This window comes from Hemiscyllium ocellatum, chromosome 20 (genome assembly GCF_020745735.1).
Source record: "Hemiscyllium ocellatum isolate sHemOce1 chromosome 20, sHemOce1.pat.X.cur, whole genome shotgun sequence".
Lineage (NCBI taxonomy): Eukaryota > Metazoa > Chordata > Chondrichthyes > Orectolobiformes > Hemiscylliidae > Hemiscyllium > Hemiscyllium ocellatum.
Window position 1 is genome coordinate 38,036,066 of NC_083420.1, and position 25,130 is coordinate 38,061,195.

Sequence of the window (25,130 nt, forward strand, 5' to 3'; positions counted from 1 at the left end):
TTTAACAGAAGGGTGGTGAAACTATACAACACTTTTCTAACAAAATACACATGACAATTAAGAAATCAAATCAAATCAAGATGATCATTGACTACACATTTGACCGTTGGCAATCCCTGGGATTGTTCTTGTTCACCCATGGGATGTGGAGAATGTTGGCTGGGTCAGCATTTATTGCCCATCTCTAGTTGCCCTTAGGTGATAGGGAGATGCCTTCTTGAACGACTGCAATCCATGTCTTATAGATTGACCTCCAATGTCCTTAGGGAGGGAATTCCAAGATTTTAACCCAATGACAGTGATGGAACAGTGATATATTCCCAAGTCATATTTGTGAATTGTGAAGGATTGCACCTCTTGAATGTATAGCTGACAGGAGATGACAGTTGAAGGATCATTGTGGTGTGTTCACCTTTCCCAGGGAGCTGTCACAAACATACATCTTGCACCATCAAACCTCCCAGAGAATTTTCAGCCCTAGCCCAGGTTAATGGTTGGATCCTGGGTGATAAGGGCCACCGATACCTGTGAGGCATCCCAGAAGTATAACAAAAGAGCTGTACAATCAGATTCATACTTTCACCACAGCAATTACTGAACACACTACCACCTTACATAAACTACTTCTGCTGCTTTAACTGATTGAGATAGACTCTGCAATGATTGTCATCAGCAGCTGTACCTAATCTTGCAACCAACACAAACGTTACCGCAGGACTGGAGTGAGGAGCAATCAGTTCTCCTCAATTGAAGTTGAATTGAATTCGAACCTGAGGAGGAGGCCATGAACATGTATAACCCTTTGATAGATGCCAGACTGCAAAGAGACATCCCAAGGATTCTAGTGACGACATTATAGATACACAGTTTGCCAGTATTCTATTGGCAGAACTTTATCATCTTCCTGCAATGCAGCTGTCTGCCTGCCATTCTTCCTTGCAGAATAACCAAAAGCCAGTGTTCTCTACCATCCAGAATAAAACAGGCAGTGGAGATTTGTTCCCCAAACTCATAATTTCGCTACACTTGGACAACAGATTGTGATTTATCTCATCCAGCTCCACCTTCAAGATGCACCTGAGTTATACCCACAGAAGGTGATCTGCAGCAATCTCCTTTAGATTATAAACAGAGATTGAATGAAGTGGAGGATGGTGAGGTGCAGCTGTTGCATTGACTAGAAAGTACAAAACTGCAAACTCACACAAATGTTCTGTGAAGATTCATGTAATTGCAAACCATCTACTTCAACAATTAATGCAATGTCCTTATCTACTCTGGGACCAGCAAAGCGTCTAGGTTAGAGTGGTGCTGGAAAAGCACAGCGGGTCAAGCAGCATCCGAGGAGCAGGAAAATCGACGTTTCGGACAAAAGCCCTCCAGCGTGCCAACAATGAGGCAAGCCATTCAACATAGCTGTCACATTTCCAAAATCCTGACAAATTATGATTATATACATATGGATATAGCAAAAGCAATATATTTTGAATGTATTTACCAATGAGGTATATTCAGAATGATCTCCATGCCACTTTCCTGCTCCTGATGTTTAAAGTTTACATTTCTGGAACGATGTGCTAGCCTAACAGCAGCAGCTGAGGTAGAAACATTCTGTTCACTGGATTGTCCTGTTACTTCAAGATCATGTCAGGCAGCTCTGGACATGTGAAGCCTTGAGGGCTCCGGCATGAGTGCAATGATATAGCCCTTACCCCAGCTGTTGGAGCTATTGGGGTCAATGATAGAGGGAGTGAGGAGATGTCACAAAACTTAGTACAGTCCAGAGGCGATCACTTTAGGGCCAGCTGGTATGTGCTGCTTTTTCATTTCATTCCATGGTGGCAACTCCCTCTCTCCCTGAGGAGGAAGGATTCCTGATGATAGATCCTGCTTCTTTGTCCTCTTCTCATTCAACCATCTATTGGGTTAGGCACATGACTTGCGTGATGGAGTACACACCCAAGTGTCTATGGAGTGAACGCACAGCCTGACTTTACATTGTGGTGAGCATCCTTTCCATGGAAGAAGACTTTTTTAACTTGCATGGGAAGTGGCAGAACTCAGGATAATGCAGGCTTCTCCATGTTCCACACAAAGCTGCCACAATGTATCTCTGCCATCGTTACTCCTGACTTCTATTGCATGTTCTGTAGACCTTTTGTGGTTGTGACCAGAGGCCAATCATCAGAGCGCGGTGATTTTATTTTCTCAGAAAGAATAACCACGGTTAAGATAGAAGAAAGGTTAGAAGTCTCACCATACTAAGTTATAGTCCAACAGGTTTATTTGAAATCACAAGCTTTCGGCATGTTGCTCCTTTGTCAGGTAAAGTGAAGAAAAGCATACAGGCATAGAATTTATAGGCAGAAATATTTTAAAAGTCATACAAATGGTGTGAATAGGGTGTTGATAGGCCAAATAACAAGTCTCTGCAGGTGATCAAAAGTGTCAGACAGTTTGAGTAAACTGCCAACAGCTGAATAGCACATGAAGAGATGACCTATGATCTGATTAATTGAGGCAGAGAAATAATTACAAACAATAAAAATAAAATGATGCTGGAGATTAACCAAATGGCCGCAAAAACATGTTAGGTATAAGATCAAAGGAAAGCCTTTTGATATAATTGATATCCAAGTTTATGCATTGACACAAGATCACATTGAGTGGGTAACAAAGGCATTTTTAAATATATAGTGGCGTTCTGAATTGTTGTAATCCAATTATGATGTGGTAATCATAATGCGCAACATAAACACAAAATTACTGAAGGAGAATGAGGAATGCACATAAATTAAAACAGTCTTGGATCAAAAAATGAAAAAAGGAGAGAGACTGATATAATTTTGTCAAGAAACTGATCTTGAACACTGTTGGTTTCATGGATTTAAAGGCTTTTGAGACAGTTTTAAGGCTTTAAATAACAATGTGTACAAGACGTGAAAGTCCAAAGTTGAAGGGTGTGCACAGTAAGGCAGCATCCGAGGTGCAACAGAATCGACGTTTCAGGCATAAGCCCTTCATCAGAAAGTCCAAAGGGAAACATCAAAAGAAATTGCTCCAGAATGCTGCTGTGGGGGAGTGGGTATAACCTACAAAATCAACCTTTAAGATACAGCAGGCAGGCAGACTGGGAAAAAAAACACTGTTCAAGCTGACGGCTGGAGATGATGGTTTCAGAACTGAATTGAAGCTGCAAGAAAGCTGTTCTAAAAGCTAAAGCAACCAGTCAGACCAGGGAAACAATTTTGAGGTCTGAACAGCTTTTACCAAAAGTCAATTTCTTTTAGAATTGCAAAGTCCACTGCTGCTGTTTTGAAAATGGGACAAGCTGCAAATCAGATATTTTGTTTTAAGTTAAAGAAAAATTAAAAGAAGAACATTTAAAAACCTTGAAATTTGTTTTAAATGACTCAAAGTTTCATTGCAGCAGATGAAATCACCACCCTGAGACCTGGACACATCAGGAGATTACTTACGTGCTATAGAGACCTGTTAATCCATTTGTTAATGTAGCAAGTTGAACTTTCTTTTAGAAAGCAGGGAAAGGTTGTACATGTACCTTTGACCGAAAGACACTTTACCGTCAAGATGCCAGGTGTTTTGTGAATATATGGCTGCAACTCTATGTCGAAGTTAGTCTGATTGAGAGTGTGCAGGAAGAACACACAGTAACCAATTGCTCTGATGTAATGCTTGTTTAATAACTTATAATATGCTTTACTGTTTTAAATGAACTAAGTCATGCACTTAATCAATCCTTTGGGGAGTGATTGATTCATGTACCAGGACATTCAAATCCCTCTATACCATCAAATTCTGCAATGGCTGCCCATTTAAATAGTATACAGCTTTTCTGTTCTTCTTTCAATGCTTCAAGCAACATTATAAAGCAGTTATAAAAAACATTCATAAGCACCCAAGTGTGAATATAATTTTAAAACCTTTTGTCTCCTTGCACAAGAACTAAGTTGAAACTGAAAATACCAAAAGGGAGAAAAATGTGAAACCATTTTGACCTTAACATGATGAAGTATGCAAACACCATTGTGACATTCACTCAAAGGTAAAGAACAATTATGAATGTCTCAGGAAGCAGTGGTACATACAGAAAGCATAACAGCGCAGTACAGCCCTTGATATTGCACCGATCTGTGGAGCTGAAAATGTGTTGCTGGAAAAGTGCAGCAGGTCAGGCAGCATCCAAGGAGCAGGAGAGTCAACTTTTCGGGCATGAGCCCTTCTTCAGGAAGGGCCGATCTGTGGAACCAAGGTCTCAGAAGGAGAAATAGAAGGCAAATGGAAAAACATGAAAGTGAACATTAAATGGACTGCAAAGGAAGTGCAACCAAAACAGACAAGAAACAGAGACAAGCAATAGATGATAAACAAAATATTTAAAATGATGCTAAAGAGGGGAAGGAAAAAAAAGTACGTGAATATGATGAAATTGTTAAGAAAATGAAGATTGCATTGAATGTTTGAAATGTTTTGTATAGGTTGAGCCGATATTCAGTGCAGTTTAGGACAATGAGAGGTCAGCTTTAGATTAGATTAGATTACTTACAGTGTGGAAACAGGCCCTTCAGCCCAACAAGTCCACACCGACCCACCGAAGCGCAACCCACCCATACCCCTACATTTGACCCCTTACCTAACACTATGGGCAATTTAGCATGGCCAATTCACCTGACCCACACACCTTTGGACTGTGGGAGGAAACCGGAGCACCCGGAGGAAACCCACGCAGACACAGGGAGAACGTGCAAACTCCACACAGTCTGTCGCCTGAGTCGGGAATTGAACCCGGGTCTCAGGCGCTGTGAGGCAGAGAGGTCATCTTATTGAAATATATAAGATCCTGCTGAGACTGGAAATGGTGGAGACTTGGAAGATATTTCCGCTTGTGGGATAGATGGAACTAGGAGGCATGGATTAAGAAAATGGGGTCTCCCTTTTAAAACAGAGATGAGGAAAATTTCTTTGTCCTCTGAGGGTCTTTGGAATTCTCTTTCCCAAAGGCAGTGAAGGCTGACTCTTCAATTATATTCGAGGCTAATTTAGATTTGTAACCGATGGCAAGGATAAATAGGTGCAAACAGAAGAATAGAGGTGACACAGCAATCATATCAACCATGATTTGATTGAATGCTGGAATAGGCTGTAAGAACTAAATGCCCATTCCTACTCCTCATTCCTATTTTTCTGAGTCCCTATGTAGGCGGGCTAAAGAGAAATGGTATAATGACATGTGTAATGAAGTATTGGAGCTGGAAAGAATTCAAATAATGAGATTATCCACCAGAAGCTAAAATCTTTAACAGATAGAAATACAGGGACAACATAAACTAATGATGCACAAAAGTCAAAGCCTGTGATATATCATTTGAAAGTGAAACAATAGCAAAACAATGGTTGCAATACTTATTCAATATATAGAGACAAAGACGAACCAAATTGATATCAAAGGCAGGGAATTATCTGAAATTGATGACCACAGGAAAAGTTCGAGACACAGATGAATAACAAAAGAATAATGAGCACCCTTGGAAAGACAGATTAGAAGTGATAAAGAAACTTATGATCAAAAACATACCAAGTGTTTTAAGATATTCACTGTTTAAGTAAACTAAGAATCCTTATGCAATGAAATACAATGATTTTTGAACAATAAGCTTAATTAGTCATCTCAGTAAAGTTATCTTGAAAATCATATTAGAAAGGATCAATAATACATCCGAAGTAGAAATTGGTGAATAGCATTCTGGATGTAAACCTGAAATAGGAACGAGAGACGGAGTATTTAAACTAGGAACAATCTTTGAAAATCTACAAGAAAACAAGAATGTGTGTTTCATGAGCTAAGAAAAATTTTGATTGTATTTATCACAAATAATTCTTGAAGTTTACTGAATTGTGACTTTGACAGTAAAGATGTGAGATTTATCCATCACCTATATTGGAACAAAAAGCAAGCATCAGGCTAGAAAAGGGGAAATCATGTATTGCTTCATTTAAGAGAGAAGTGCAGTAAGAATGTATACTATCAATAAAATTATTCAATTTGTGCACAGAATAATACTTACTGGATTAGATGTATTTCATGGTAAAAATTTGCAGCAAAAACATAACAAAACTGGCATGCTGATAATGCAACATGAAATGCAATATGTAAAATCAGAAGAAGCCCTACAAGATATTGTACAGTAAGTACATTCTAGATACTTAGAAATGATAGTTCAAAGCAACATGTTAGAAGAAACTAAATTTAAGACTGAAGTGGATGGTGTCACAATGGAACATATTGTATATTGGACACATGATAACAGAAGATGACAAATGTGATGCAGCAGTTAGAAGGAGATTAGAAACAACCAGAAGTTATTTTGCGAAGATGAATGATGTGTTAACAACAAGAAAATTCAAGGTTGTAACAAAGGAAAACTCACAAGAATGTGACATTCTATCCACCATCCTGTATGCTTTAGCAACCTGTACAATAAGTAAAGACCTGTGGAAAGAAATGGAACTTTTGAAATGTGGGTGTAAAAAATGTATACTAAAAATTCTATAGATAAACCATAAGACAATTGAAGGGGTGTTTCAAATAGCGAAAGCAAAACAAATCCTAAAAATTGACATTCAGAAAAGAAAATATCAGTATTTTGGCCATTGATCAGATTTGAAAAATAACAAAGATCTCTCCTAGTGGGCAAAATGGAGGAGGCAGTAGAAGGCACTGTTGGATGACAGAGATCGTATGGTGGTTGCAGAGGAGCTATCATGATGTGTGAGAATGATACAAGACAGAAGAGCAGGATATACCACAAAAGCATACCTTCTGGCATGAGTAACTATGCATTGGTAACAGCAGAGGACAAAGTCTTAGTTGAGCTGTTTCATAAGTAAAACAAACTTTTTTGTTTTTACAGCTGCTGCTAACGCATCACATTCTTCACTCATTAGGTGTCTCACAGTTTGCTTTTGTCCACCTATTAGTTGTTGGGATTGTCATGATTTCATTGCTATTTGAATTAAAAGCAGACTAAACCTCTAAGTGACAATTTTAGTTATATGCTATATGGGCTTAGTGTTGGGCTTACTGGGTTGAGGATCTTATCTCAGGAAAACTAAAGAACAGGTAAGACCACAGTTCCCAGCAAAGTTATGTTTGTGATAATTTGACAAACATTGGGCAATTAATAAAATTTCAATAGATGAGTTATGTGTGACCAAGAATCTTGAGCTGATCCTCCCTCAGAATGATTAAAAAGTAGGAACTAAAACAGCTAGATTTAGCTCCTTGGAGATCTTATAGGAGCCGATATTAGATTGTGGCTAACACTAAATTCTATTTAACCAGTTTGATCCAATTGATACCATTTCCTAATAAAAACCTGCTAATCCTAGTCTTCAAAACATCAATTGTTCTCCAATATCCTCAGCATTTTGGGGAGAAATTTCAGTTTTCTAGTACCAACTTCAAACAAAATTCTTGTCTGTACTGCTAAGATTATGCTCAAGACCTACTCAGACTTTTGGTACCATTTACTGGAATGGTGGACAGTCTTGAATAGATTTAAAATTGCATTGATGAAGGATACTTTTAATTTTAATTGACATCCCATTCCAGATAACACCTCAACTTACGTTAGTTAAAAATCACACAACATCAGGTTATAGTCCAACAGGCTTAATTGGAAGTACACTAGCTTTTGGAGCGACGCTCCTTCATCAGGTGGTTATATCCTCCACTACCACCTGCTGAAGGAGCGACGCTCCGAAAGCTAGTGTACTTCCAATTAAACCTGTTGGACTATAACCTGGTGTTGTGTGATTTTTAACTTTGTACACCCCAGTCCAACACCGGCATCTCCAAATCATAACTTAATTAGCATACAGAGCATTCCACAAGACAGGAATCCTTAAATGCATCTTTATGAATCACCTCAATCACTTCCAAATCACAACTTCCAAAATCACACCATCTGTCTGATAGTAAGTGGCTCAACACCAGAAAACATAATCTAGTATAATGCCCTAGTGAGAGTGTGCTACACGGTGTCATCTTTGAATTGAGACTTGAAGTAAAGTCACCATTTTCATGTTCGGGTGAAAATTAAAACTTCCATATTATTAGAAGAAAAGCAAAACATTTTGATGTAATGCTAGTCAGTCCCCTGGCTCAACAGTGTTCTATAGTGAATAACTAATTGTATTGGAAAAATCAGTCACAGTAACTTCCACCAGAAGAGAAAAGATGTTCTATAGACAGATTGGTATATTCTCAGTCATGAGTCACTGCAGGCAATCATTTGCAAAGGAATTAAACGACCACAAAGATGAGAATACTAAAGAAATGGAAAATGGTTTATGGCTACACACTGACACAGACTGGGTGGACTGTTTCTATGTTTTAACATGCCATGATTCTGAGAGGCTTGGAAATGGTTTTATTTCTTCTTGTCTTCTTGAAACACTCAATTTTATGACAAGGCAGATATACAGTCCAACCTCTGGCCTGTTCCCTCCATAAGCAAACACAATCACTGAGAATGGGCGAACTATTACATGGTCTTATGATATTACTAAAATCTTTTCCAAGTTCTTTACAGTCTTCATAGTTATGAGTAGTATCACTTCTGATCAGGCCAATTTGAGGTCATGGTCAAATTCTTACTATTATATAAGGAATCTCATAAAACAACTCTCTCAAGAAACATAATTCCTGATGTACAAAAGGTAAATTGTTTAAAAATGCATCACTTAATTGACAATGCCAGCTGAGCGGTTTAGTAGAGAAAACATTAATAATTGCAAATGGGTAAGAAACAGTTATCAGCTTAAGAGAACCAGAATTCAAGGAATGGCACTTTTCCAATAGTAATAGTAATAGATTGTTTTATATGTTAGGATGGGTGACAGACCTACCTCCAATGGCATATATTGTAGTAAGAAAGAGTAACCCAGCCACAGAAATGTACAGATCCCATTGCAAAGCAATGTGAATAATGATGGCTCCAGCATAGATATCAACCTGGACAAAATACATCATAAAATATATTACTCAGTAACATTAACCAACATGAAAAATATTTCAATAACTGCATTGTTGATTTCTATTGTGGGACAGTTTAATGTATGGTTTGTCTACAGTGTGACGTGTAACTAAAGAAAGAGTAGGGAGCTGTCAGGTATGTATGAAATCAATGGGAATTGTGATTAAGGAGCTACGTAAAATGAGCTGCTAACTCCCTACTACCCACTTTACACAATCAAAGTCAAGATCTACCTAATAGCTTCTTGTGAGGATCCTGTTTCCTTTCTTTTTCATCCCTTTATTAATTTTTATGAGCAGAACAGAAATATCCCCAGAAGACTTAATTATCTCAGAGATGGTATTCTCAATTTTGGATCTTTTCTGAGTTAAGTGTTCAGACACTTCCTCTTGAATTTACATTTTTCGCTCCACAGCATAGAGCTGAGATTTTATCACCATTAATTCAATAGAAAGTAAAGATTTTCACTCTTCTGCGAGAATTTTCTGACTAGTTTGCTGTAGTTTTTGTTGTCTATGCTCTATGATTGATTGAATGGATTGTGACTAATGGGAAATCATGGCATACTGGTGTAATAAGTCTCCATTGCTAAGGAGAACTTGACAGCTTGCATTCAATAGAGCAAAATCTTAAACTCTTGCTCTGAACACCATTGAAACATTTTAAATTCAGTTTAGAGGTTTGCTGTGTCACAATTTAAACAAGAGAATTTTATGGACTTTCTGACAAAGTACCTTTCCTTGCTTGCTATTGATCTGCCACATGGCCTAACCACTTATTTTTCTCAAGTGAGTTAAATTGGTCTCTCAATAGTTTGTCTGTTTACCAGCAAGCTGTATTTACATTTTCCATTATTTACACTCTTCAACACTGTAAATTAACAAAGATAATGATGGTTGTCTCAGGCACATTAGTACAAATGAGTATCTGCCATGCATTTCAACTATAAATTGACTTGTTTGTTGTCAATTTAAGCATGATAGGCCTCATGTGCACAATGTATGTCATTGTTGTTCACTGTGTCATTTTAATACTGATGGCCAAATATTCAGTTGCTCATCAGGAACTAAATAATTCCATGAGTTTTATTTTTCATTTGAAGCAGCAAAACACACTATAACTTATGAAGCAGACAATACCACAACCGAGTGGTTTCAGCATGTGAAGCTTGCAATGGCTATCTAACTGGTAGACAGAGTTACAGTATTGTATATAACATACGGCGTTCTTCAGGAAAACTCTTTTAAAGGAAAAGCACAAATATAACATGTGACACTTATCCATGGTATTCCACTGGGCTGTGTCCTAAGTCCGTTTTGTTGGCAATATGTAAATGAAGCATGATACTAACAGTGCCATAATCACAAATCAATGCAGCAGGAAATGAGCAAATGGGAATTACTAGAATTCAGAGGGCTATAGAAAAGTTAAGCAGATGGCTGAATTGAGAGAAACAGAGAATTATGGTATACCATAATTCATACTTCCATGCAGAGCCTGGCTCAAAGGGTCTGAGGTAAAGAATTACTTTTGTGAAGTATTCTTTGCAAACAGACCACGCACAAGAACTTTCTAAGTGGGATGTGCACCTGTGATAACAGAAAGCTATTGGGTTTTATGGCTTTAATTTCTGGCTGCAGGACTATGAAGCATCTCAAAATATCTGCAACCATCTTCCACAATGTCTGTCTGGTCTTGCTTCCCTTAAGAATTAGTGTGGTAGGAGGTGTTCCCAAAAAGGCTGGTATGTTAATTGATACTGATACTGATCCCGATCCAGCAAGATGACCATTATCTGCTTGCGATTAATTCTAACTGGAAACATAGTACATTGAAACATAGAAACTAGGAGAGGAGAGGGTCCTACAGTCTCCCTGCTACCTGTTGTAGACTGACAATAATAAACTTCACCAGCTGTTGCAGGTTGTCCCAATTAACTCCTGCCTTAAGGCAGACCAAGGCCCATATATCAGTTAAGCAGAAGATACGTCACTTTGCTTATTACTTCCTTTGATTCCTTTAAACTGCTACCTATAGTCCTGAACATTTTTGAGGATCTACATATTTCTGTTTGGGCTTGCACTAGTTGGAATACTTCGCACAGCTTATTGTGAAGTCTCAATCTTTGTGTTCACAGCATTTGTTCCCTTCAGCTTCAGGAGAAATCTAAAGGATAGTTGCTGGAGAGCGGCCTTATGTCTCAAAGTTCACCATCACATTCTTGATGGATTTCTGGCCAAAAGGATTAGAAACATCTTCCCAGCTCTCTCCATTGTTTCAGTATTAGTCATTCACTGCTTTGTCTAAAGAGTGATTAGATTCTCTACAGTGTGGAAACAGGCCCTTCGGCCCAACAAGTCCACACCACCCCTCTGAAGAGAAACCCATTCCCCTACCCTATATTTACCCCAGTCTAACTCACCTAACACTGTGGGCAATTTAGTATGGCCAATTCACCTGACTTGCACATTTTTTTGGATTGTGGGAGGAAACGGGAGCACCCAGAGGAAACCCACACAGATAGGCGGGAATCGAAATCAGATCCCTGGTGCTGTGAGGCAGCAGTGCTAACCACTGAGCCACCGTGTCACCCATGGTGAGGTGTTTGGCCTGGAAGCAGAGATAGGCAGGAGGTTGAGAAACCAAAGTTTGTGAGAAGATTTGTAGCTCGGGTGCTCGTTGTTATGGTTCTGTTCGCCGAGCTGGGAATTTGTGTTGCAGACGTTTCGTCCCCTGTCTAGGTGACATCCTCAGTGCTTGGGAGCCTCCTGTGAAGCTCTTCACAGGAGGCTCCCAAGCACTGAGGATGTCACCTAGACAGGGGACGAAATGTCTGTAACACAAATTCCCAGCTCGGTGAACAGAACCATAACAACAGGTTGAGAAACCCTACCACGGACTGCATGCCATCCTGTGCCAAGTCCTTTCAAATAAACATTTATGTTTTATTTGCAGGTTGTCTTTTGAAGGTGAAATTTGGGGTGTCATATGCATTGTACCCTACTATTTGCCCTCAGTGACAGAATATTGTAAAATGTGGAAAGATTTCTGTGTACGCTTCACAGGTTAGACCACTAAGGGAGCAGCAGCAGGAGACATCAGATCCATGTCTCCAAAGGAGGAATAATATAGAATGCCCTGAAATTCCATGGCACTTCACACTTCTTAACCTGCTTCATCCTGTGATGTAGGGAACACCCTTACTTCCACAATGCAGTCAACTCAGTAGAACTGATGCCGATTCGTGAGATAGATTCTGGATGGGTGAATGAAAAGGAAGGGTTAAAAGGGATATAGGCCAAATGTTGGCAAATGGGACCTTGATTAGCTTAGGGTATCTGGTTGGACGAGTTGGACTGAGGGGTCTGTTTCCGTGCTGCACATCTCTATGGCTCTCAGTATGTGCTTGCTGTTTCTATCTGGTTGGATGGCAAGAAAGGGGGATATCAGTCATCTATATTTGCTCTTTCACCTCATGCTTTTGTTTTCAGAGGAGGGCTGAGACCAGTGGATATGGCTGACTGTGCTCAATGAATATACAGTGTTGCTGGCATGGAAGTGGGCATTCACCAATATAATATTTCACATGCTTGCATACTGACAGCACCTTTGTCAACAGCAGCTGTGGTAGCTGTGTCTATCTTCATTGTTATAGGAGTCAGCAAAGTCAACTAAATGTAGTTGATGCACACTGCCCCATCAGGAATCCAAGCAAAGCACCAGGCCCTATCTCTGTGTTTGTCTCTGCTGAAAGACAATGTAATCTCCTCTTCAGGACCCAACCACAGTGTCATGAAAGCCACTGGCAAGACTTTCTAAGGGCTCCAGGTCAGCTTATAGGAGTGCCCCAGTTCAGCAATTGTTGAACATGACTTTCCACCCAGACATGCTCCTGAGTCATATGGAAGTGGGAGAATTGCTTCTGAAAAAGCACAAATATAAACAGAGTTTCTGAAACCAACACAAAATCAGCTGGAATGATTGATCAACTTCATGACAGTAACACCCCTTCTGTTCTGGTGCATGCACAACACACTCATACGTGAGCTCAGGCCGCCCTGCAGCCCACACCAGAATTGGCTGGAAGTGCAGCCAACGCCATTATCCTGCTCAGGGCCTGCTGTAACATGACCCAGTTTATACCATTACTCTGTATCACAATGATTTTCTGTTCCACTGAAGTCAAAAGGAAAGAAAATAGATCATGTATAAAATGAACTATTGGTTTGTTATTGCACTTCTTGTGATACAATCAAACAGTATTTGGACAGTCCATGTTGACGGTATGAAATGGTCAAGGGTTTTGCATATGAAACATAAGAACTTAAGAACCAGGAGCCTGCTCTGCTATTTAACATGATTACGGCTGATCTCATCTCAGCCTCAATTCCACTTTGCTGTCTGCTCTCCATAACCCTTCAACCCATTATTAGTTAGACCTCCATCTGTCTCCTCCTTAAAGTTATTCAGAGCAATATAGTATATGGAGAGTTTAGCACTGAGGTATATTGTATTTTCAGGATACCAGATGGTGAGAGACAGTGTGCTGGACCTACAGTGAATGTCAAGTAGTCACAATGTGTGGCATGCAGCGGAAACCTCAGTTTTCCCAATTGTTTACTTCATAATCAAATCAAGTATTCTCAGAAACACCTGCAATATTTATAATACATGTGGAATCTTCAATAAAAAAAAACAGACTTACTGCTATCTTTGTGAATATATAGATAATCAAAGAAAGTAAAGCTATTAAAAAATGAATTCTTTGGCCTCCAAATCGTTTCAGGAGATATTCAGGCATGGTGGTGACCTGCAGAGAGATAATATGTTCATCTTAGGGCAAACATGGAAATTGAGATCGAACCATTAATCACAAACCCAGAGGCCAAACAGAAGAATTAGATCTGAATTTCACTGCTTTCATCTAAGTATAGGAACCTGAATCAGATTACGTTGTCTTTGATCAGGTAGAAACCTTTTCACTTCTCCCACAGTTGCTATTGGAAGCAATAATGTCCCATCATAGGGTTTTTTCATTAGCTGGATACAAATAAATGGACCAGGACAGCATTTCTTGCCCATCCCTAATTGCCCATGAGAAGATGGTAGTGAGCTCTTCTTGAACTAGTGGAGTCCACAGGAATAGGCGCAAACAAAATGTTGATAGGAAGTCCCAGGCCCTTTACTTGGCAACAGTGATATAATTAAGTCAGAATGGGGTGTGGCTTGCAAAGAAATGTTCAGTTGGTGGTGTTCCCATGCATCTGTTACCCTTATCTTTTTGGGTGGTAGAGGTCGTATATTTGGAAGAAATTGAAGGAGCCTTGGTGAGTTGCTGGAGCGCATCTTGCAGACGGTACACACTGCCGCTTCTCTCTGTCAGTATCATGACAGCTAGATATGGATATGGAGGCAGATGACTTGTGGTTTCCATCAGTTTAAAAAACCATATTCTCACAAACCATAACCTGAGTAAATCAAACTCTGTTCTATTAGTTTGAACTGCATTTGTCTTTAAGGACCCAATTTGTGGGAATGAAGTTGGTCTTTTTGCAAAATTGGTGATTTTACAAAGCTGCCTATTCTGCTACCTTTCAATTACCTTCCATAACCTTTCCATCCCAACAATCCTAATTGTAATTCTTCATTAGTAGTCTGTTCTTATATTTTGCAGAATCCTGCTTTGAAATCCCCTTCTCTGGGGTTATACAAAGTGTTGAATAAAGGATAAAATGTTAAGTAGAAACAGGAAATTTTATTTTTGTGAAAATGATTGTTTTGCAATAGAAGTAGTTAAAATGCAATCTTACCCCCGCTGCAATGTATATGGGTAGAAAAAGCCAACCTAGTAACATCAAAGCATACATTCCCTATAAAAGGAAAAGTAAAGGAAATTATCATGGTATGATCTTGTATCACCTGGTATTACAGTATTATTCTTTCACACAAAGGAATTTCCTTTCACCACTAGAAACAACAGTCTTCTCCTAAGCTCTCGTCTTTACTCCCCTCCCTCCATACACAGCTATTCCCTCCCATCAGATGCATTCCCACACTGGACACAGCTATCCTACAGCCAGCAGACACAACTATTTCGCTTTTCCCTCTCTCTACCAGACAAGAATTCCAAGCCTCAAACTTGCTCAGCAGTTATGAAGCTGGTTCAGTTCAGTTTCTAGCCAATGGTAACCCCAGGATGGTGATAAAATTAGATTTATTGTCACATGTACTCAAGGACAGAATTATGCAAGTACAGTGAAAAGTTTACAATGTCAATGGCAATACCATTCAATGTCAGTTGGATTTGTCCTGTTTTTTTTGTGGCCAGGCCGATTTGGACAATTCTTCACATTGCTAGGTTGATGTCAGTGATGTAGCTGTAGTGGACTGGCACTGGAAGAGTTTGGCTCAGAGTGGGACTAGTTCAGGAGCACAAGCCATCAAGACTTCTGCTGGAATGTTGACAGTGTATATAGTCTTAGCAGTACCCTGTGTCTTCAGCTATCTCTTTGTTATCATGAAGAGTGAATCACATTAGCTGAGGACTGGCATCTGGGATGCTGGGAATCTCAGGAAGAGGCAAAGATGGATTATCTACTCAATACTTCAGGCTGAAAGTGGTTACAGATTCTTCAGCTAAGCTTTGCAGCTCCAGGCCTCAGTGCGTTCCTGACTCCAGGCCTCAGGGTGCTCCTGGCACTGGGCCCCAAAGTGCCTCTGACTCTGAGCCTCAAGGTAGCTCCAGGCCTCAGGGCAACTCCTGGATCTGGGCCTCATGGTGCTTCTGGCTCCAGGCCTCAGGGTTCTTCTGACTCCGGGTCTTAGGGTGCTCCTGGCACAGGGCCCCAAAGTGCCTCTGACTCTGGGCCTTGGGGTGCTCCTGACTCTGAGCCTCAATGCAGCTCCAGGCCTCAGGGCAACTCCTGGATCTGGACCTCAGGGTGCTCCTGGCTCCGGGCCTCAGGGTGCTCCTGGCTCCGGGGTTTGCGATGCTCCTGGCATCGAGCCTCAGGGTTCTCCTGACTCCAGGCCTCAGGGTTCTCCTGGCTCCGGGCTTCAGGGTGCTCCTGGTTCCGGGCCCCAGGCTGCTCCCGGCTATGGGCGTCAGACAGCTCCTGGCTCCTGACCTTAGGGTGCTGGCTTTGGGCTCCAATCAGAAACAGTTACTCTCCCCTAATTGCTGCTGATAGGCTCACCATAAACCTACTGCAGCACACATGGAGATTCCAATAATCCTTGAAGATCTTCCGCTCATACTCACCTGTATTTGAAACTCTGGTTTCAAATAAAACAAAAAGAAAATAAAAAAATTGAAACCAACAAACTTTCACTTTATATCATCCTGGTCTATGATCCTTCTTGTGTAACGTTATGTAATTATTAATGAATGACCTATAAATTTATCTACCTGTAGAACATATGTCAGTCTTGCATGAAACACTCTGGCAGGCTGTTTGTAGCCATCAGCCCACAGGTCGGGCTCTAATATATATTCAGTCCTGTTCCCTGTAACCCGTGGTTTATTTCCCAGGGGAGCCCATACAAATTCCTTTTGATATCCTCGTTATCTCCAACTCCATCACTCTCACTGGCAATTATTTCCAGGTTATTATCATTTGCTGCTTAATGTGTTTCTTCACATTGTGTCTGCATCACTTGTCTAAACCTTAATTCTCTGCCATATAGCATGAAGTCATAATTTAACCACAATCTCATTGAATAGCAGAACAGACTCAAGACATTGATTGGCTAAAACCTGTTTCTATAACTGAATGTTTTGTTTTAGTTGGAAGCTTTTTAACAAGTAAATATTTCAACATGTAAAATAACTTACACTCCACTCGAACACACTAACAGCAATTCCAGTGGCTGCTCCACTTCCAGCCAACCCAATGAAATGGCCACTTCCCACATTGTTGGCAAATAGTGTTGCTCCAATCTGGGCAAAAGAAATAGCAGTCTGAGACTAGGCAGTGTCAAATGCTGGTTGTCCAATGTAAGCTAGGAATCCAAATACTTACTGGCCACCAAGACATATTCCTTCCTGCCAAAAAGTAGCCTCGAATAGTGTTCCTCTTTGACTTGTACATGGACTAATCGAAAAAATCAGAAACAATATATCATTCTTAATCTAATACAATGCTGTTATTCGAAAGAATTAGACATTAACCCTGGAAAACTATCTCTGCCTCCTCATCTCGATTTCCTAATTAAGGACACTCCTTCAAACTTCTTTAACTCAGCTTTAGATTGTCTAATCTAATACCTCCTCATGTGTCTTTTTTTCAAAGTTTTCTTGTCAAGTGTCTTGGAGTATTTTATTCTGTTGAAGGTGCTCTATGAATGTTGGTTACAGTGTAAAGTTACAGGTCCACATTGCTTTGTTCTGCAGTCAGCCTGAGTAACAGCAGTGCAGAACTGAGGACCTTTGGAAAGCTATGTCTTTAGGATACCTATCCATCCTGTTAGCAAGCTTTGATAATACAATATTTAACTACAGATCACAGAGAACTGAATATTACTTGCATTAAGTTAAATAAAAAGATAGAATATCTTGAGTTGAAAAGGAATGAGAATTGAAAACATTGGTGGAAAATGGTCTGGAAGCAATCACTGATTCTAATCACATGACAGATATCATAAAGGAATTTTTTTATTAAGAAACTGCACATCAGCTACAACATTAAAATGTGTAGTGCCTAGATGTTTGCTGCTATGGGTGTCATTTAGATTCCAAATGGCATTGTGAGCACAGATGCATGAAGAAGGCATTCAGTATATTTGGAGTAATCTGCTTGTGATCTCAGTCAGTATGCAATACTGATCTGACACTAGCAGTGTTTATTCCAATGTCATAGAATCCCTACTGTATGGAAGCAGACCATTCAGCCCATCAGGGAGAAAGTGCGGTCTGCAGATGCTGGAGATCAGAGCTGAAAATGTGTTGCTGGAAAAGCGCAGCAGGTGAGGCAGCCTCCAAGGAGCAGGAGAGTCGACGTTTCGGGCATGAGCCCTTCTTCAGGAATCAGCATTCAGCCCATCACACCCACACTGATCTTCCAAAAACTTAATTGACCTGTACCAACGAACGCATCCCATTTCTCCCAACAAAACCATCACAATGTTATCTTGCCTTCAATACTGGAATAAAAACTACCACCGAAAACAAACCAGTGCAGAAATAACCATGTTTTTCAAATACGCCCAGCCTGCCTGCCTTTGACCGGCCCAGTACTAACCCAGTAGCTGTAGCATGATTGGTGAGAGGCTGCTGACTATCTGTGGGAGAGACTGCAAATGGCCTGGCAGGATGACCTGATGAGGCTTTGCAAAAGAAGGCTGGACAGCACCAGCTCAATGTGAGAACCAGCAGTCAGGCCCTGGCAAGTAGTCACCCTGAAAGCAACTCTGTGCTCCCACAAAGCCACTGCCACTCACCCCAGGTCAGCACTTTAGCAATTCCAGAGATCAGCTACAGCACATATTGCAGACTTGCTCTAAGTACCTGCAAGTCTCTTTGAACACTGGTCTCTGTTGCCATGACTGCAGCAGTTTGAGCTTGCACTGCATCAGCCAGATATTGCAATCCATCTGCTGATACTGGCAGATGAGGTATTGGCCATCAATTCCTGTATGATGCCAGAGTTCTCCTGAAGTTGACCAGTATTTCCACTGAAGGGTTAAGCTCAAGTTTTGCACAAAGCCATGTGCATTACTGCATGTCAGATCTCTCTGTCCATCGGCTCTCTGGCAGCCTTGCCAAATATTGCTGTGTGCATATGTCTTCTGCAATGTGCCTCTCCATAGAAGTCTTCATCTACAGCAGAACTTCTGTGGGATATTGCAGACCAACAAGCAGACATCTGCACAACTCCATCGCCCAGCTGCAGTCTGGTGGCTCAGCAAATGCAGCTATTATCTTGAAGTGCACAAAGTCTCAGTGTCCAAGCTGGTGGCTGCAAAGGTGAAAGTGAGTCAGACTGTTTCTTCACCATCAGTCGTTTCTTCTTTAATTCCTCCCAGACCTTGCACCACTTCTTGGTCAGGTTGTGATTCTTTTGGATTTTTTTTTAGGCACGGTGGCACAGTGGTTAGCACTGCTGCCTCACAGCGCCAGGGACCTGGGTTCAATTCCCGACCCAGGCAACTGACTGTGTGGAGTTTGCACATTCTCCCCGTGTCTGCGTGGGTTTCCTCCGGGTGCTCCGGTTTCCTCCCACAGTCCAAAGATGTGCAGGTTAGGTGAATTGGCCATGCTAAATTGCCCGTAGTGTTAGGTAAGTGGTAAATATAGGGGGTCTGGGTGGGTTGCGCTTCGGCGGGTCAGTGTGGACTTGTTGGGCCAAAGGGCCTGTTTCCACATTGTAAGTAATCTAATCTAAATTACTTACAGTATGGAAACAGGCCCTTCAGCCCAACAAATCCACACCAACCCGCCGAAGTGTATATCGCCCAGGCCCATACATTTACCCCTTCACCTAACACTACAGGTAATTTAGCATGGCCAATTCACCTAACCTGCACATTTTTTTTTGGATTGTGGGAGGAAACTGGAGCACCCAGAGGAAACCCACGCAGACATGGGGAGAATGTGCAAACTCCACACAGCGAGTCGCCTGAGGTGGGAATTGAACCCAGGTCTCTGGCGCTGTGAGGCAGCAGTGCTAACCACTGTGCCACCGTCCCACCCAAGGAAAGGAGTGAAGCACAAGGGTAAGTTCCGGGTGAGTGGTGGTCATGAAGGGATCACAGACCGCTGACTGATGTGCAACTCCAAAATCAGAAGGGATTGTGAAATGATGGGAAATCAAGAAGGAGGATTAGGTTTTAAAATATCACAACCTTTAGCAGGTTCAGCTCACTGCTGGTCACGACCTCAGTATGTTTTCATTCACTCATAGGATGTGGGCATTGTGGGCATTTATTGCCTGCCCCTAGTTGCCCTTCAGAAGTTGGTGGTGAGTGGTCTTCTCGAACCACTGCAGTCCGTGCAATCATTACAATGTTGACAAGTTCTTGCTCCTCCACAGAATGTACTATCCCTTTAGGGGTGAGACTGCCTCTAAAATATGATGACACTTGCATGAACGTGAGTCCCTGCTGCAGAATGTGGCTATTCATCAGTATAGTTAATGCATCTATCTGTCAGGTAAATGGCAATGTCACATGAGATGTTTATCCCCATGTATCAGGAGTATCTGGTGCAGGTTAATTGCAAATCACAACTCTAATGCCTATTTTTGGGGGATATCCAATTTTATCTGCCTCATCTCTTCAGATTGTTTTCTAATGTTGGGCCTACTAGTGACTCAGGGGATAAAATAGGTAAATGTCCATTGCAACACTGAGCCATTGGAAAGGGCAATGGATATCAGGGACTGAAGAGATCAAGAGAATGGATCACAATTGAGATGAGTGACATGAAAATGTGGCTGTGATCAGGAGAGGGCAAGGCGATGAAGGGGATAGCAGAGGCATCATCATGACCAATGCAGGGGCACATGGGGAGAGAACAATGTATCACGCTCAGGAGAAGATAGAGGACTATGAGAAGGAAGGAGAATTCAACATGTTCACAATTAATTCAAGTGGGATTTTAACAGGTTTGTGAACCAAGGGCTATAGAGTGATACCCTTGATTTTTCCTCATTCATGAAATGTGAGCTTCACTGGGAAAGCCAGGATTTTTTGCCCATCCCTAATTTTTCCTCAAACTGAACAACTTGCTAGGCTTCATGGACTGTTAAGAATCTACAATATTACTGTGGTCTGGAGTCACATGTCAGCCAGAAAAGGATGGCAGTTTTCTTTCACTAAAGGGCAATAGCAAATGAGATGGTTTCCATGGCTGTTACCATCATTGGAACTAGCTTTAGATTCCAGATTTATTCATTAGCATTTATAATGTTACCAGTTGCTATGGTGAGATTTGAGCTCAAGTACCCAGGATTACCAATCTATTAACATTACCATCTTGCCACTGTCCCCCTGCCTCTGAATAGTTGTCAGGGATTGTGTAGTTTAGGTTGCCCTCTCACAAAAACCATCCCAAACCCCCAGCCCTCCACCCCTATCACTCGCTTAATTTTAAATCATAAAAGTCATGGTGCCTTCGGTCCAGGTCTCTGCAATGTTAGTTTCTGCCCTAATAGTATTAAAGATTAAGGCTAACAAGTCTGGAAATCAAGTAGCTGCAATTTTGGACTCAGTTATTGTGCACACTTGCTCAAAGTCAACACAGGTTGATTAGCATCACATCTTGCTATTCGGTCTGAAACTGGACCTTTGCAGCTGGATGTTTGCACATACCTCACTCCCTCACCCCACTCCATTCATATCGGACTTGTTTCAGGGAGGAAGGAGCACATGTCTTTGTTGCCTCCTATTTGCAAGCCTACTTGCTCGTAATAGTGAACTGAGTTAGCAGATCACAGTGATAGACATTATTTGAAGAGACTGGCATCAAGTGACTGCAGAGTAAGGGTCTAATTACAGCCATTTTATTGAAAGCAGCAGCTTTTTCATGGAGATGGGGTAATCTTTCACTAAGATTTAGTTGTAAGGTAGGGCAGCACAGTGGTTAGCACTACTACCTTAGAGCATCATAGACCTGTGTTCAATTCCCACCTCAGCCAATTGTCTGTGTGGAGTTTACACAATCTCCTTGTGTCTGCGTGGGTTTCCTCCCACAGTCCAAAAATGTGCAGGTTAGGTGAATTGGCCATGCTAAATTGCCCATAGTGTTAGATGTAGGGGAATGGGTCTGGGTGGTTGCTCTTTGGAGGGTTGGTGTGGACTTGTTCAGCTGAAGGGTCTGTTTCCACACAGTTGAAGTGTTGAATCTTCATTTTCTGTTTTCCGTATAAATATTGAAGTGTTTTTTGTTGTAAGTATATTGGCAGTTCTTGTGAAAGTGTTCGGTTTCTGACCTCTACACTAAACAAAAGAGAAAAAAAACCTATGATCTATCAAGCTGTGCCTCACTCTGGGATCAGACTTGTTCAATATTATCCTCAGCTGGAATGATAAGACTACCCAATGCACCACATCACCTCCCCAGATCAATCACATTTCCCAAATAAATACTCAGAATTGGCTTTTTACTGGCTTCAGCATAAATCCATGCTTGCTAGTTTCATGGAGGTTTAAAGAAATTGTCAAAGGTGCCCACAAGCAGCCATTTTGATGTCCTTTTGATTTAGGAAATATAGGTAGAAATTCAAAAGTGGCATTTACCTTACCAAGAAAATGACTGGAAACAAATGAAATGAAATCCTTGAGATAATAGGTTCCATCCCTAAATTCCAACTGCAGTTATGCATATTTTCCTGATCCATCTGCACTGCACCTCAAACTTCGGGGCCCAACTGCACACTTAACCCTTGCAAGTGGTGATTTTCAAAATAACTCACGATACTGGGTCTACTTCTTCAAAGGACATAGAAGAAATTTTAATCAAGAGTGTGTTTCCAGCCAGCAGTTTAGTAAGTAGATGAAGATCTTACCCAGACTCCTACACATATAACAAGTAAAATGTAGAGGGACAGCACAACAATGTCAATCTCATTCAGTTTCTGATGCATGATGACACATTCTTGAGGTTCCAATGTACTGGCAGGGACATTATCTGTCCTGAAGTAAGGGTTCTCTGTTGTTGTCGTCATACTTCCAAACTTGAACATAAAACAGAAGAATAAAGTAAGTTTATGTAAATAGAATATGTATTAGCTGAATAGACTCTGATTGAGTTGCTTGAGTGCACTAATTAATAATAAGTCAGTGGGATAATCAAAAGGTTAGTCAAAAGGAGGAGTGAGAGGAATAGATTCTCATGCATAGATTAGAACAAGCAGTTGAAGTAAAAACAAAAGATGCAGGAATATTTGTTTTGTGCAGGATTCAGTTGAAATTCTATGCACTGGTTAAAAGGAATTAAAACTCTTGCTAACTGAAGAGCTGTACTAACAGTTAGATTTTTGGAGCAGCTGAGTCCAAAAGAGAGGGTCAGATTTCCTAGTTGCAAGACACCAGGCGGTAAAAACAATAGCATGAGGAGAATTCTGAATCTAAGTGGCTACGTTTAAACCTCTGCTGAAAAGGGGAATTAAGAACAAGGGGACAATTGTCTTATACACTTAATGGTAAGGTCCTAGGGAGTGTTGCTGAACAAAGAGACCTTGGAGTGCAGGTTCATAGCTCCTTGAAAGTGGAGTTGCAGGTAGATAGGATAGTGAAGGAGGCATTTGGTATGCTTTCCTTGATTGGTCAGAGTACTGAGTATAGGCATTGGGAGTTCATATTGCAGCTGTACAGGACATTGGTTAGGCCACTTTTGGAATACTACGTGCAATTCTGGTCTCCTTCCTATTGAAAGGATATTGGGAAACTTGACAGGGTTCAGAAAAACTTTACAAGGATGTTGCCAGGGTTGGAGGATTTGAGCTATAGGGAGAGATTGAATAGGCTGGGGCTATTTTCCCTGGAGCATAGAGGCTGAGGAGTGACCTTATAGAGGTTTATAAAATCATGAGGGGCATGGAAAGGATAAACAGACAAAGTCTCTTCCCTGGGGTGGCAGTGTCCAGAACTAGAGGGCATAAGTTTGGGGTGACAGGGGAAATATATAAAAGAGACCTAAGGGGCAACTTTTTCACGCAGAGGGTGGTATGTGAATGGAATGAGCTGCCAGAGGATGTGGAGGAGGCTGGTACAATTGCAGCATTTAAAAGGCATTTGGATGTGTATATGAATAGGAAGGGTTTGGAGGGATATGGGCCAGGTTCTGGCAGGTGGGACTAGATTGGGTTGGGATATCTGTTCAGCATTGATAAGTTGGACCGAAGGGTCTGTTTCCATGCTGTACATCTCTATGACTCTATGGAGGAGATTTGAAGGAACCATTTTTTCCAGAGGTATGTGGAAGTCTCAAGCCATAATGTTGTGGTTACTCCTGGTAATTCGATGAAGTATCTGACTTCAATTTTTGTTGGGTGTGTTTCAAATGGATATGGAAAACAATTTGATCTAAGACATTTGGCTTGAGTAGAAGTAACTGTAATCATTGTACTTGTAATAACTTTAATGTAACGGACTGTTAAGATATAGTTGTCAGCTTCAATAGTATTAGATTTTGCTGTGGTTTTCTTTTACAACCTTAAAGCTTGATCCTTTTAAAAAGTACCTAGATTTTCAGATTTACAAAACAAATGATAAAAATATTATCGGTCTCTACCAAGATCAATACAATCATAACAATGGCAACCAAAAGAGGAAAAAAAATTTTATCTTGCACTATCTACTGTACTATATAAGACCAATGTTTAACATACCTAGCAACTCAAAACTGGACAACTAGTAAGCTCTGAAGGCCACCTGCAGCAGCAGAATTGTATTAACTCACAAGCTATAATCTTATGGTCCAGTATAATGAAGAATGCAGGAGGGTATGCCCCAGGCATTCCTAAAGATGAGGTGTCAACACGATGAAGCTATAATAGACTCCAGACAGGGGTGGCAGCATGCAGTAGACAGAGTTAAGTGACCCAAGAACCAATGGATCAGATCCAAACCCTGCATACCTGATCCAGTCATGAGTTGTGGTAGCTGAAAATGTGTTTCTGGTTAAAGCACAGCAGGTTAGGCAGCATCCAAGGAACAGGAAATTCGACGTTTCGGGCATAAGCCCTTCATCAGGACAATTGAACACTTAACAGGAGGTGGGAGACCACAAATATCTTTATCCTCAATGAGTGGAGCCTAGTATATTCGTGCAAAAGACAAAGGTAAGGTACTTGCATGCACCTTCAGCCATAAGGGCTGAGTGGGTGATCCAAGTCAGCCTCTTCCTAAGGAACCCAGATAAAAGTATTCAACTAATTTGATTCTAGATTAGATTAGATTACTTACAGTGTGGAAACAGGCCCTTTGGCCCAACAAGTCCACACTGACACGCAACCCATCCGTACCCCTATATTTACCCCTTATCTAACACCACAGGCAATTTAGCATGGCCAATTCACCTGACCTGCACATCTTTGGACTGTGGGAGGAAACCGGAGCACTCGGAGGAAA

The 25,130-nt window shown here is 41.0% G+C and overlaps 1 protein-coding gene across 1 annotated transcript in view; it reads right to left on the reverse strand.

Annotated features, from left to right (window-relative positions):
* LOC132825604 (sodium/myo-inositol cotransporter 2-like) overlaps positions 1 to 22,723 on the reverse strand; it is a 61,240-nt gene extending 38,517 nt beyond the window's left edge. The window contains exons 1-6 of the mRNA XM_060840987.1: positions 22,565 to 22,723; positions 17,081 to 17,152; positions 16,894 to 16,998; positions 14,870 to 14,929; positions 13,765 to 13,869; positions 8,932 to 9,037 (exon numbers count right to left, since the gene is read on the reverse strand). Coding sequence (XP_060696970.1) covers positions 8,932 to 9,037; positions 13,765 to 13,869; positions 14,870 to 14,929; positions 16,894 to 16,998; positions 17,081 to 17,152; positions 22,565 to 22,723 — 607 coding nt within the window. The remainder of the gene's footprint in view (positions 1 to 8,931; positions 9,038 to 13,764; positions 13,870 to 14,869; positions 14,930 to 16,893; positions 16,999 to 17,080; positions 17,153 to 22,564) is intronic.
* Positions 22,724 to 25,130: the final 2,407 nt, after the last annotated feature.